The 14,962-nt window shown below is 48.8% G+C and overlaps 1 protein-coding gene across 7 annotated transcripts in view; it reads right to left on the bottom strand.

The window, feature by feature from the left end:
• Positions 1-7,666: 7,666 nt before the first annotated feature.
• Positions 7,667-14,962, bottom strand: part of znf143 (zinc finger protein 143) — a 29,662-nt gene continuing 22,366 nt past the window's right edge. For 4 of the 7 annotated variants that reach the window (XM_012961223.3, XM_018093076.2, XM_012961222.3 and 1 more), the window contains 3 exons: positions 11,679-11,800; positions 10,305-10,448; positions 7,667-9,037 (listed from right to left, as the gene is read on the bottom strand). In XM_012961223.3, coding sequence (XP_012816677.1) covers positions 8,954-9,037; positions 10,305-10,448; positions 11,679-11,800 — 350 coding nt within the window. In that variant the 3' untranslated portion in view covers positions 7,667-8,953. 7 annotated transcript variants of the gene reach the window in all.

The following is a 14,962-nucleotide window of genomic DNA, read 5'->3' as shown; positions in this document are numbered from 1 at the left end:
AATAGAAAGATAAGTATAACAATAAAACTGGAGCCTCACAGAGCAATAGTTTCTGGCTGCCGGGGTCAGTGACCCCCATTTGGAAGAGGAAGGCAAATAATTCAAAAACTATGAAAAATGAAGACCAATTGAAAAGTTGCTAAGAATCATCCAGTCTATAATGAACTAAAAATGAATGTTAATGTTGCAGTGACTTGGCAGTGGGGGTGACCCATAGTGCCCCCTATGGGGCCACATTGCCATGAATCCCCAGGAGGAGCCAACCAATGGCCTTACCTTATTGGATCACAAAATGCTTGGTTGGTCCCTGAAGGACCAATTTCATGAAGTGAATGCAGGAATGGTAGCTTTGCCTTCTGGTCACTTTCAATGAACCATTAGGATTCTGGGAAGGAACTGGTTATTCAGGTTAAACTGGTTTCATAGTCACTGGGGGGCCCCGGGGCCTCGTTGCACCAACTTAATGTTCTTTGTTTATTTGAAAAAAGAATTCTCTTCCCAAACCCCAAGCAAAGGCTCCCGTGGTCTCTTCTAATGGGAATTCCCAGGCCCCCGAGCTGCATCCCAGCCATTAGTGCCTGGGGGGATCAGTACAGGTAGGTACTTACATACAGGCCTCCCATCATCCCATAGGTGGGGTGTAGTTTGGCCACTTGACCAGCGTGCAGGTCAATTAAACACAAAGGGGATGTTGAGAAGTTTTGGCTTCTGTCATTTCTGGGGTCCCAACTATAAGATACAAAGTTCCTAATATTCATCTGATACCCCCCAACTTTCCAACCACCCACCAAGGGTGATTATAGCAAAAGGGTAAGGGGCGGGTAAAGCCTCCTGCAGCAAAGGTAACTGTCCTGTCCGGGGTACCCCGTGACTGTTACCCCAATGTTTCTATATATCTGTAACCTTGTTATGGGCTAAGGGGGCCCAGCCTGAAGGCCAGTTAGGGGGGGATTTGGGGTGAGTGCTTATTTGTGCCCTGGGTACCCCTGGAACTATAGCGGGGTGACTGTTACCCCAATGTTTCTATATATCTGTAACCTTGTTATGGGCTAAGGGGGCCCAGCCTGAAGGCCAGTTAGGGGGGGATTTGGGGTGAGTGCTTATTTGTGCCCTGGGTACCCCTGGAACTATAGCGGGGTGACTGTTACCCCAATGTTTCTATATATCTGTAACCTTGTTATGGGCTAAGGGGGCCCAGCCTGAAGGCCAGTTAGGGGGGGATTTGGGGTGAGTGCTTATTTGTGCCCTGGGTACCCCTGGAACTATAGCAGGGTGACTGTTACCCCAATGTTTCTATATATCTGTAACCTTGTTATGGGCTAAGGGGGCCCAGCCTGAAGGCCAGTTAGGGGGGGATTTGGGGTGAGTGCTTATTTGTGCCCTGGCTACCCCTGGAACTATAGCGGGGTGACTGTTACCCCAATGTTTCTATATATCTGTAACCTTGTTATGGGCTAAGGGGGCCCAGCCTGAAGGCCAGTTAGGGGGGGATTTGGGGTGAGTGCTTATTTGTACCCTGGGTACCCCTGGAACTATAGCGGGGTGACTGTTACCCCAATGTTTCTATATATCTGTAACCTTGTTATGGGCTAAGGGGGCCCAGCCTGAAGGCCAGTTAGGGGGGGATTTGGGGTGAGTGCTTATTTGTGCCCTGGGTACCCCTGGAACTATAGCAGGGTGACTGTTACCCCCAATGTTTCTATATATCTGTAACCTTGTTATGGGCTAAGGGGGCCCAGCCTGAAGGCCAGTTAGGGGGGGATTTGGGGTGAGTGCTTATTTGTACCCTGGGTACCCCTGGAACTATAGCGGGGTGACTGTTACCCCAATGTTTCTATATATCTGTAACCTTGTTATGGGCTAAGGGGGCCCAGCCTGAAGGCCAGTTAGGGGGGGATTTGGGGTGAGTGCTTATTTGTACCCTGGGTACCCCTGGAACTATAGCGGGGTGACTGTTACCCCAATGTTTCTATATATCTGTAACCTTGTTATGGGCTAAGGGGGCCCAGCCTGAAGGCCAGTTAGGGGGGGGATTTGGGGTGAGTGCTTATTTGTGCCCTGGGTACCCCTGGAACTATAGCGGGGTGACTGTTACCCCAATGTTTCTATATATCTGTAACCTTGTTATGGGCTAAGGGGGCCCAGCCTGAAGGCCAGTTAGGGGGGGATTTGGGGTGAGTGCTTATTTGTGCCCTGGGTACCCCTGGAACTATAGCGGGGTGACTGTAACCCCAATGTTTCTATATATCTGTAACCTTGTTATGGGCTAAGGGGGCCCAGCCTGAAGGCCAGTTAGGGGGGGATTTGGGGTGAGTGCTTATTTGTGCCCTGGGTACCCCTGGAACTATAGCAGGGTGACTGTTACCCCAATGTTTCTATATATCTGTAACCTTGTTATGGGCTAAGGGGGCCCAGATGATTATCATTACAATATGGCTAATAAGGCCGCTGGGGGCCCCAGAGATATCGCTGTATCTGCCCCTGATGAGACAATGAGGCACCTAACGATGAGACAATGGCCATTTCCGTGTCTGGCCGTCTGGCCATTCAGACTCGGCTACAGAGACCTCATTCAGGTGTGAGGTGCCCCATTGTGTGTATGTATAAGGGGCTGACCGCCATTACAGACCCATACAAAGACCCCCCCTTGCCCCTGATCCATTCTAGTGATACCCAGGCAGGTGCCTAAGCATTGTTATGGGATGTGTATTTCCCTTGTGCGCTGGGGGCTAATTCTGATTAATCCCTCAGCATTTCAATGGTACGGGGGTACTTCCACCATCTCCCACTACTTCCTGTCCTTACACCTGAAACACAATGTTTGATGCCAAATACAAAAAACAAGTAGCCCAGGCCCGGGGGGAGCACTGCACAAAGTAGACCATGAGCTCTATACGAACCCCAGATATTCCCATAAGATCACTGCAGAAAATGTATTCAGACTAGTGATGTTTGAACCGACCTTGAAACACACAGGGCCCACAGGTTTGCCCATGTGTCGGGCGGGTTCGGCAACCCCAACATATTGGGGTCATGGATGGGTTCGGGCCAAGCTTGTGTTGAACTGGGGTGTCTGGGGCCCACTAGGGCTGCTGCCCCCCCCACCACAGTCCGGACTTGCTACACCCTTCCCCCCTCCCCCCACCATGTACTGCACCGCCATATTGGGTTAGCATAGGAGGCCTGGGTCAACGGGGGCCATTTTTTTGCCAGTGCCCCACAGGCCCAGTCTGACCCTGGGCTGAATTCTTCCTGCCTCCCTTCCAACCCGCAACCTAACTATGCCCCACTTCCTGTCCCAGCAGTGTCTCTTTATAGGTGCACACCTGCCCCTTCCTGTCCCTTCCGTGTCGTCAGAGATGGGGCAGGTCATGCGTGGGTATATAAGTAGACACGGATCCGCGGGCCGAGTCGGCCACGGGTTGGGAGTGGGCAGGTTATAGTTGGGTTCAAGTCGACCATTAGTCACATCATTAATTAGGACCACTGATTCAACCCCAGATATGCCAGTAAAATCACTGCAGAAAATGGAAAATCAGCACTACATTAACCCCAGACATGCCAGTAAAATCACTGCAGAAAAATGGAAAATCGGCACTACATTAACCCCAGCCGTGCCAGTAAAATCACTGCAGAAAATGGAAAATCAGCACTACATTAACCCCAGATGTGCCAGTAAAGTCACTGCAAAAAATGAAAAATCAGCACTACATTAACCCCAGACATGCCAATAAAATCACTGCAGAAAATGAAAAATCAGCACTACATTAACCCCAGACGTGCCAGTAAAATCAATGATGAAAATGGATTCAGAACACACGCCAATAAGATCGCTGCAAGAAAAGTACTACATTAACTCCAGATATGCCAGTATGAATGATAAGTATTATATCCACTGTCTAAAACCTGGGGTCCTAATGTGACCCACCCTGTCCCCTAGTCCTTAGGCCAGTCCCAGTGTACCCTGGCGGTATGGCAACTCTCGCTTCCAGTGCAAAAGAACCTGCCCTTATATTTTACAACACTATTAAAGAAAAGGCCATCCTACATATGTAGGGTATATTTTCCCTTTAGTTGCCCCATAGCAGGACCAGTTGCTTCCTGTGGAGACAGTCACACGAGAGAGCGTCAGGCACAACACTTTTACCCCCCCATGGAGGCGGCAGCAGGTGTGTAGGTGGGGTGGGCTCACTGCTAGTCACTTATGGTGCCCCCATAGCACAGCTGCCCCCCCCCGCCCGACCAACACTAAATCAAAGGGAGCAACCTGAGCCCCCTTGTGCCAATGTCCAGTTGCCGGGGCTGTTTTCCCAGCTGTTAACCCCCCAACCATATGTCCGACCTGCCACAAAGCCCATCTTTAGTAGGGTCAGGGGGCCTGGGGATTTGGGATGGGGGGGCATTATTAATATAAGGAACCCTAGCAACCCACAACCTATTATTATTATAATCAAAAGGGGTAGTTCCCCTTTAAATTAGCTTTTAATATAATGTAGATATTATTATTATTGGTCTTCATTTTTTTTAATGGTTTTTCATGTTTTTTTAGCTCTCAATTAGTTATTTTAGCAGCTATCTGGTTGCTGGGGTCTTATTTACCCTAGCAACCAGGCAGTGGTTTAAACAAGAGATGGGAATATGAATAGGAGAGGGGCCTGCATAGAAAGATAAGTAATAAAAAGTAACAATAATTCATTTGTAGCCTCACAGAGCAATAGGTTTCTGGCTGCCGGGGTCAGTGACCCCCATTTGAAAATAATTCAAAAACTATACAAAATAAAAAATGAAGACCAATTGAAAAGTTGCTAAGAATAGGCCATTCTGTAACATACTAAACGTTAAGCTGAAGGTTCCCTCATTGTGGGTGAATGTCTTGGACACTGGGAAAGTCACTTAGGGTCAGTTGGTCTCTATATTAACCCCTTCATAATCAAAGCAATTAACCCCCCCCCCCCCCAAAAAAAAAAGAAATCAGTCTGTTTAACAGGCAGAAACAATGGCAGCTGATTGAATGCAAATGGGCACACTTATGGGGCTGAAGGGGACACAATGCCAATTAGGCCTGTGTACAAAACTAATCAGGATTCCGGCAATTAAGGGAAAAGCAAATTAGCCAAAGGCTTCACTTTAAAGGCCCGGCAACCAATTCAAAGAATTGGGGGGCAGGGGGGGGTGGGAATATACGAGAGGCAAGTGCTGTGGGTGTGAAGATGAAGTTAGCGAGCGTCTATGTTAATTGGTACATCTGCCCTAATTAGAGCAATAGGGGATTAGTGGGTCGGGCAGTAAATCACTCAGAGGCCCATTGGGGCCCCTGTTAAACCCGACGCCTCTGCTTAGTAAATAAACACCCATAATGGCTTCTGTGTGTACCGAGCTGTTAGCGGGGCCCTAACAAACCCGGCGTATGGGTGCCACCCTGCCCACCCCCGGGGGTGCTGTCCCACTGGCCTGTTCCAAGCAACTTTTCAATTGGTCTTCATTATTTATTGTTTTTGAATTATTTCTTCTGACTCTTTGCAGCTTCCAAATGGGGGTCACTGACCCCGGCAGCCAAACCCTATTGCTCTGTGAGGCTCCAGTTTTATTGTTATTGTTACTTTTTATTCCTTATCTTTCTATTCAGCCCCTCCCCTATTCATATTCCTGTCTCTCATTCAAACCGCTCCCTGGTTCCTAGGGTAATTGGGACCCTAGCAACCAGATAGATGCCGGAATTCCAAACTGGAGAGCTGCTAAATCATTGAAAAACCACAGGACATAAAAAGTGAAGACCAATTGCAAATTGTCTCAGAATATCAAGCTCCGTGTCATAGTAATAGTTAATATTAAGGTGGCACTGGATAGGCTGTGTATGTTACTGAATAAGGCAATGGCACGGGGGGGGGGTTTGAAAAAGAGATGGGAATATGAATAGGGGAGGGGCCTGGATAGAAAGATAAGTAATAAAAAGTAACAATAAAACTGGAGCCTCACAGAGCAGTCGTTTAAAATCTGGAAGGAGTCAGAAGAGGATCAAAATGATACAAAATAAAAAATGACGACCAATTGAAAAGTTGCTATAAATTTGCCATTCTGTAACACACGAAAAGTTAACCTGAAGGTGAACCACCCCTTCAACTCATACTGGCACTTACATGGTTAAGTCATTCATTCACTCTTACATGGTCACTCATTCAAACCACTCCCTGGTTGCTAAGGTCATTTAGATCCTAGCAACCAGATAGCTGCAGAAACTCCAAGCTGGAGAGCTGCTGAACAAACAGTGAAATAACTAAAAAAACTACAAATAAAAAAAGAAGACCAATTGCAAATTGTCTCAGATTAATCTCTACATCATACTAAAAGTTAACAACCCCTTTACTCCTGAGTAAAAACTCATTAAATGTGATTCACAGTGCTGTCACCGGTGCAGTCTGCAGCAGCGCTATGAATAGCTAAGTAGCCACGTGGATTGTAGGATTAGAGTATAAATGCCCCCCCCTTCCCGGCACGAACACCAGTCGACAGTTTAGTGGATACGCAATGATCAGTTTCTAGTTTAAAGGGGAACTCCACCCACACACTGATTTTTTTTTTTTTTGCCTAATGAAAGAAATGGTAATTATAGCCTCTTTCCAATATACATTGAGCGGTGGCCAAATATTGTTCATTGTATTCAGGTTAAACTAAACCCTCTTTATTCTGATGGCAGTGTCTCTTTAATTACTGCCTCCCTGTAATGAGGCACGGGGGGGGGGGGGGGGGGGCGCCCCCCAGTCCAGTTAAACAATAGAACATTCAATAAACATAGTAAAGCACTCTAACGATGCTAGAGATCATGTGTATATGATTAGAATGTGGATTTTAAGAATTAAACCTTCTTTAGCAGCCCAAGACCCTCGCAGCCCTTTAGCAGGGAAGGTCCGTGCCCCAAAAGTTGCCCCCGGTAGCCCCCCCACTCACTATATACCCCAGTACAGGGCAGCTCAGACATCAGTGCTGTCTACATCAAGCAGTCTACTTGATCAGGGTCAGACTGGGGGCTACCGGGCCCACCAGGCCTGCCACCACAGGGGCCCTGCACCCCCCCAAGGGACCCCACACAGCCCCCCTCCCCCAAACACACATACTTAGGCCCCCTCTCCAGACGTGCCTATGGGCCCTAGAGCACCCAGCAGGGATTGGTTCTTTCCTGGAGTCCCTCTGGCCCAGTCCGACCCTGTGCTTAATGATTTTTCACACCCCCTAAGCTTAGCTCCTCCCCAGAGCTCACTGAGCATGTGCAGTGCCGCTGACACACACAAGATGGCCTAACAAGATCCAAGATGGGGGGCAACTGTGAAGTCCTGGATCATTACTGTTATAGGACTGCTGCCCCTCTGGGCTGGTTCAGTGTCCCTCTGGCCCAGTCTGACCCTGTGCTTGATGATTTTCCACACCCTGTAAGCTTAGCTCCTCCCCAGAGCCCACTGAGCACGTGCAGTGCCGCTGACACACACAAGATGGCCTAACAAGATCCAAGATGGGGGGCAACTGTGAAGTCCTGGATCATTACTATTATAGGGCTGCTGCCCCTCTGGGCTGGTACAGTATATAAAAAATAATTTCTATCCAGATTCTTTTTCCCAGGCCTTAGTTCCCCTTTAAAGACCTAGAAGAACGCGCGTCAGAGAAACAAGCGACGTACTTTAAAGAACTTTATTACTGTAGGGCGTATTTACATGTCCGAGGGGGTTAAAACAGGACAGGGACAGGACATTGGACGCTTCGGTAAAAAGCAAAGTCTTTATTGCATATTTTTTTTGTACAAATAAAACACTGTATATGAACACGCGAGCGCCGGCGTCGGACGCGGCTGCCGTCACGCTGACCTTTTCGGGGGTTTTATTTCCGGAAATGAATCCTCTACGTTGAATTGGACCTTCTGTGGTTTCCTCGGGGGCGGGGCTGCCGCCTGTCGCTCCGCCCACGCCTAAAACGCAGCGTTATTAAAGTACTAGCACCATAGGGAGGAAACCAAGTCGCCGCCATCTTGAATCGAAGAATTGTCAGGAGTGTAGCACACGCGTGTGTCCCGGCAGCCTTCCTGCAACCCATGTACACTGAAATGTTTACAGTTTTAATGTCTGCTGTAGACAAACGCACACTAAAATACCCCCCAGGGGGGCAGATTGTCTGTTTATAGGAGGGGCTCATCCTATTCTCCCTGTATCTTCCCATATTGAGCCATTCACTGCCCAACAGCGCCCTCTGCTGATCACTTGCTGCACCTTACGAGGCAATCAACATGGCAGCATCCGCAGACCAGCTGACCCCCTGCTTATAAACAGTATCTGCCCCCTCCGTGATGGGATAAACCAGCATGTACCTAAGGACTACATTCATACAGAAATGATATATACACAGGGCAGTTTATGGTAAGAAAATGACATTGACTTCCATGGGTAACCCCCAACCTTGGGTTCCCGGTTGTTACTGGACTACAACTCCCAGCATGCACTGGGGACCTGTGGTTGAGAAACGAGGGACCAAAGTCCGAGACAGAACAGGGGGGGGAACACAAATCTCTATTTACAACGAGTCCAACGGGACAAACATCCGTTTCCGGTTCCATCTTGACACACAAAAAAAAAGTTCTGTATTATACAAATCCGTCCCCCAATGCTGAGCCCCTCCCCCTTTCCCCTCCCCCCCCAAAAATGTTGGGTTTTCTCTAAATATTTGCCGTGGTCAACAGATGGTTTGTTGTGCAGATAAAACAACAATGTAGAAAGTCTTGGAATAACCTAAAGTCTCTATAAGTCAATAAGGCGCTGGGCCAAACCAAGTGGAGAGCGGGGGGGCCCATTGTTCAGCTGGAGGCCTACACACAATACCACGCAAGCGGAGGGGGGGGCTGGAAGAGTGTGTAGTTGTCTGGAGCGGGGAGTTAACTAGTAGTAACTAGTAGCTTTGGTTGAGCCATTAGTGGTTAATCTTCTATGCCTGGGGATTCGCCCTGTTGTATCCGCGAAGCGATTCGGATGGCTTCCTCCAATGACTGCTGTTCCCCGATCTAAAAAAAAGGGGGGGGGAACAAACGAAAAAAAGTTATTTTTTTGTATTATGCGTTTAAATAAGTATCCAAACGAGGGGATCGTTACCCAATTAGGCTTATCCAATCACACGGCTCCCAGGCCAATGATCAGATCACAATGCAGGCCTAGTGGGAGAGGATCCCATCAACAGACTGATGCAATCCTCTTACCCGGCCAATCGTTATCCGGCCAATCCGTGGGCTCCTTCCGTGGGCCAATAAGCCCTAAAGGCCTGGTTCACCTTTATAGGTTATAGAAAGGTCAAATCTAAGCAACTTTTCAATTGGTCTTCATTATTTGTTTTTCATAGTTTTTGAATTATTTACCTTCTGACTCTTTGCAGCTTTCAAATGGGGGTCGCTGACCCCGGCAGCCAAAAACCTACAGTTTTATTGTTATTGTTATCTTATATTACTTTTCAACTCTATAACTTATATTTTCTATTCAGGTCCTTTACTGGTTGCTAAGGTAATTTGGATCCTAACAACCCATTAGCTGCTGAAATGCAAGCTGGAGAGCTGCCAAACAAAAACGGAAATCATTAAAAAAACAAAAAACTACAAATAAAAAATGAAGACCAATTGCAAATTGCCTAAGAATATTACTCTCTGGATCATAGAAGGCAAATAATTCAAAAACTATAAAAATATAAATAATGAAGACCAATTGAAAAGTTGCTAGGAATAGGTTATTCTTTAACATACTAAAAGTTAACTTAAACACCCCTTGTACAATTTTGGGGCATTTTGGGCTACTTTAGGGCCACTAAGTGGGCAAGACACACTGGTCAGCTGATCCTATGAGCACTGGTGGCTTGAAAGATAAGATCCCACCAATGAACTGGCAGAACCCAGTGACTGATTGGCTTCAAATAAGGAAAATAGAACCCAAATGAACTATATGGGAAACTGCTGGCCTATCCGATAGCCCAGGGGGCATTTGGGCCGCAGGAGAAGCCCCTGGAACAGCCCAAGTGCTGACAGGCATCTTCCCTGAGACAATAGTGCCCTTTAGAACCTTATTCTAGATCCAGTGATATCATATGGGTGGGAGGTCGCTCTAGAACAGAGGGCTCTTCGGCCGTTGCCAGCTACATCCCCCAGAATCCTCAGCTAGCCAGCATTTGGCTAAGGATCCTGGGAGCCGGGATACCCCCTGAACTACAAACACGTCAAGCAAAGGTGCAAACGGCCGGAGGTGCCGGGGGGCAAGTTTGAGGGGTGCCGTGTCCTGGGCGCTACTTACTTGCACTGCGATCTGTCTCCCATTGGAAGTGGCTAGTAATGTAACAGGTCTGGATTCACTGCCCCCCAGATTGTGGCTGTGCTGGGGGCCTGATTCAGTGGCAGAGGTGTGGAATGCAGATAAGTCTTGGGCAACTATTGCCACCTGTGACAGACAAGGAAACTGTAAACATGGGAGAGCGGAGGCGCAATTACCCCCCACCATCGGCCCTTCATGGCCGCCATCTTTAAGACTCCCTTCCCACTGGCTACTGACTCGGTATCTAACACTTTCCGTGGAAACGCCAGTGGGGAGGGACCCTTAATGCAGAGCGAGGCATCGGGAGGGAGCTGGAAGGGGCCAGTGTTAGCCAAAAGGCATCGTGGGTAGGTTGTAAGTAGGTTAAAGGCAAACTTTTCCATCAAAAAGAATAAAAGGACGGGCCCCGACTGGCTAACACAGTAACAGTTAAGGTCCCTGTATCCTTGGCTGTTGCCAGGGCACGTGACCCAGTGTGACCAATAAAATACAATGGTGCCCCATGTCTCTTGGCCACTCCCACTTGTTCTAAATGGTCAACTTAGCGGATTCCAGGTTCATGTTTTTAGTGGGTCACTGGCCAACCTAGGGCTGCATGGCCAATGGGTATCCAGGGACTGGTCCGATTGCCATCTTGGAGTCAGGAAGGAATTTTTTCCCCTCTGTGGCAAATTAGAGAGGCTTCAGATGGGGTTTTTTGCCTTCCTCTGGATCAACTAGTAGTTAGGCAGGTTATATATAGGCATTATGGTTGAACTTGATGGACGTATGTCTTTTTTCAACCCAACTTACTATGTTACTATGTTACTATGTAATGGTTGTCTTCTATCTCCTACAATAAAGTCATGTGGGGGTTATGTAATAAAAAGACACAGTTTGCCTAGGTGCAATAACCCATAGCAACCAATCAGCAGGTAGCATTTACTGGTCACCTGTTTAAAAGCAAATAGCTTATTGGTTGCTATGGGTTACTGCTCCTGGGAAAACTTAGAGCCTTTTATTCTGGAGTCCTGATCACTAATGCATTCAAACGGCCAATGAGCCGAGCAATAAACTGGCCAAAGTGGCCCAAGAAGGAAAAGAGTCAGAAGCATCAGCTTAGGCCTAGCGAGTGAATGGCAGAGCGAAGATGGAGGAATAGGAAGTGTCAGTAGGAAAGTACTCAGCCTCCGCAGCCACCGTCCTGCCTACCTACCTACAGCTTGGGGACCCCATGTGACCTGGCCTTCAGCTTATTGGCTACTGATCTGATGATGTTATTAGGTACTGGGCTCACTGAGGATTCTGGGAGACACCAGCAGTGGCTGAAGAGTCCCCACTGGGCAGGGTTGGCAACAAAGAATGGAGAGAACTCACATGGGATGTGCCATCCTGGGCAATGAGCGCCAGCTGCTGGCCCGACTGCGTTGTTTGGATCCCATCCTCTCCGTCCACTCCCGTTACGTAGGTGATCTGGGATCCTTTGATGACTTCGTCGGCTGCGGAACAGGGACATTGGGTTGGCACCATTAGAGCAATTAGCGCAGAACTAGATTTATTGTGTATTAATGTGTTTACTGGTAAAGTAATAGGAGCTGTGCACATAGTATGCATGGAACAGCAGCCCCTAGTGGCCATAAATGAGAGTTCTACATCCACACCCCCGTGCCCAACGCCCACACCCCCGTGCCCAACGCCCTCACCCCCGTGCCCAACGCCCTCACCCCCGTGCCCAACGCCCTCACCCCCGTGCCCAACGCCCACACCCCCGTGCCCAACGCCCACACCCCCGTGCCCAACGCCCACACCCCCGTGCCCAACGCCCTCACCCCCGTGCCCAACGCCCACACCCCGTGCCCAACGCCCACACCCCCGTGCCCAACGCCCTCACCCCCGTGCCCAACGCCCTCACCCCCGTGCCCAACGCCCTCACCCCCGTGCCCAACGCCCACATCCCCGTGCCCAACGCCCTCACCCCCGTGCCCAACGCCCTCACCCCCGTGCCCAACGCCCTCACCCCCGTGCCCAACGCCCTCACCCCCGTGCCCAACGCCCACACCCCCGTGCCCAACAGCCCTCACCCCCATGCCCAACGCCCTCACCCCCGTGCCCAACGCCCACATCCCCGTGCCCAACGCCCACATCCCCGTGCCCAACGCCCACATCCCCGTGCCCAACGCCCACATCCCCTGTGCCCAACACCCACATCCCCTGTGCCCAACACCCCAACGCCCACACCCCCCTTGCCCAACGCCCCCATCCCCGTGCCCAACACCCACATACCCGTACCCAACGCCCACATCCCCTGTGCCCAACACCCCAACGCCCACATCCCCGTTCCCAACGCCACCTTTCCCCTTGCCCAACGCCCCCACCCCGTGCCCAATGCCCACATACCCGTACCCAATGCCCACATCCCCGTGCCCAACGCCCACACCCCTGTGCCCAACGCCCACACCCCTGTGCCAGTGTATATGGAAGCTACTGTTTGTGGACGTCAGACAAGGGGATGAATGGCTAAACCCAAACTTTATCAAAGGCTCCGAAGGTTGAGTGGCTGTTATCTGTGGCCTCTCTGTGTTCCTTGCATGATAACCAGCACTACGGCACAGAGGGCCCGGGCACACTTGTATCCGAGTGTTTGCTTTGGGATCAGTCCGTTTGCTGACCCCGGGTCACTTAGCCTAAAGCTGGCCCACCCCACACACACGCCAAGGTCATGTGATTCAGCATTCTGCACCCCAACTGATCAAGGCTGCAATTCTGTGGAGCCCCTGTGCCAATAGGGCAGACCCACAGGAGAGCAAAAAGGTGCCATGTAGGGGCACAATCAGGTTGAAAAATTAAGTTTTTACATCAGATCTGATTGGTCCAAAGCTGGATAAATAGCTGAACTAGGGACCAGATGGGCCCCAAACTCTGCTGCCTAGGGTTGCCATAAAGCATTATGCCCTTCTCCCCTATATGGCCACACCCCAATCCTGCCCGTTTAACAATGTTAGGGACCCCCCTCTTCAACTGAGCCCCTGACAGAAGTCCAGGATACCCCACCCCCCATGGCCCCCCTCTGCTGCTGCCCATAGAATTGGGCGGCCAACTCTTCCGCTTTCCCGATGGCCTGGCATTCCAGTGACTGAATCTGGATCAGGGGCAGCAGTTTGATGGGGCAAGAGCTCCCACTAGGGTCCATATATATGTTATATAGTGAATAAAGTGCCCCCCTATTGTGCTTTTATACAGGTCATGGAACTCCGAGGTGACTTCTAATATCCTTATATTTTACAACAGGGGGTACGTGTTTCATGTGACTGAAATTACATCACTAAGCTGTGATTATAACTGATGACATCACTAAGCTCTGATTATAAAGATATAATTTCCAGTCTGGTCCCATAGGGAAATGGCTCTATAAGGCCTCAGGCTTGTATGGCAGAGACTGTAAGCAAACGCTGGTTACACATTATCCTGCTGATAACGCAAGAGATACTCGCCGGCTGCTATTGCCCTGGCTCAGCCATTAAACACTAATGCGGCTGTTGAGTCACAATTGACACAATGACAGCATTGTGTACCCACTTAGGCAATTGTGTCGGTATTTGGTTAACCATTTACTAGCCTCGAGTGGAGACTGGTGATAAGGAGCAATGATATAGTCAGGCTGCGATTTATGGCGTCTCTTGTTATTGTCCCGGCTCTGATTAAACAGAAACCATTATCCCCAGTCTGACATCATGCTATTTGGATTCTTATATCATCCAATGGGAGAAGCTCTGCTTTAGGGCGATTAGTTGCAGTGACTTTTTAAAAAAGTGAATTTTTTTTTTTAATAATAAAACAGTACCTGTACTTGATCCCAACTAAGATAATTACCCCTTATTGGGGGCAGAACAGCCCTATTGGGTTTATTTCATGGTTAAATGATTCCCTTTTCTCTGTAATAATAAAACAGTACCTGTACTTGATCCCAACTAAGATATAATTACCCCTTATTGGGGCAGAACAGCCCTATTGGGTTTATTTCATGGTTAAATGATTCCCTTTTCTCTGTAATAATAAAACAGTACCTGTACTTGATCCCAACTAAGATATAATTACCCCTTATTGGGGCAGAACAGCCCTATTGGGTTTATTTCATGGTTAAATGATTCCCTTTTCTCTGTAATAATAAAACAGTACCTGTACTTGATCCCAACTAAGATATAATTACCCCTTATTGGGGGCAGAACAGCCCTATTGGGTTTATTTAATGGTTAAATGATTCCCTTTTCTCTGTAATAATAAAACAGTAACCAGTAGCTGAAAGATGCAAACTGGAACGCCAGACTGTGAGTTTATGGGAAGGTGAACTTGCCCTTTAAAAGTCGGAGTAACAAAGGGAAGTGATTTGTTGGATTTGGCTGCTGGCCAAGCAGGTGTTCCGGCCAATGCCTTGGGTTTGACCCAAGCGGCACAGAACTTCACATAAAGATAAGAGAGAACTGTTACCCTTGTGTTTAGAGAGCGGAGGCCGAGCCAGTCAGGAATATTATTTATACGCACATTGTGTAACAGGCAATTTTGGGGGAGAATTGTTTGGGTTTTTTATTTGGGAGGGTGCGGGTATTTCAGTTGCTGGTTTGTCACAAAGCCAACAAGGAAAGTCAGGTGGTTTGAACTATTGC

This window comes from Xenopus tropicalis, chromosome 4 (assembly GCF_000004195.4).
Source record: "Xenopus tropicalis strain Nigerian chromosome 4, UCB_Xtro_10.0, whole genome shotgun sequence".
NCBI classification, from domain to species: domain Eukaryota; kingdom Metazoa; phylum Chordata; class Amphibia; order Anura; family Pipidae; genus Xenopus; species Xenopus tropicalis.
The sequence above is the reverse complement of the archived record's forward strand: the minus strand, read 5'-3'. Positions and strand labels throughout refer to the sequence as shown.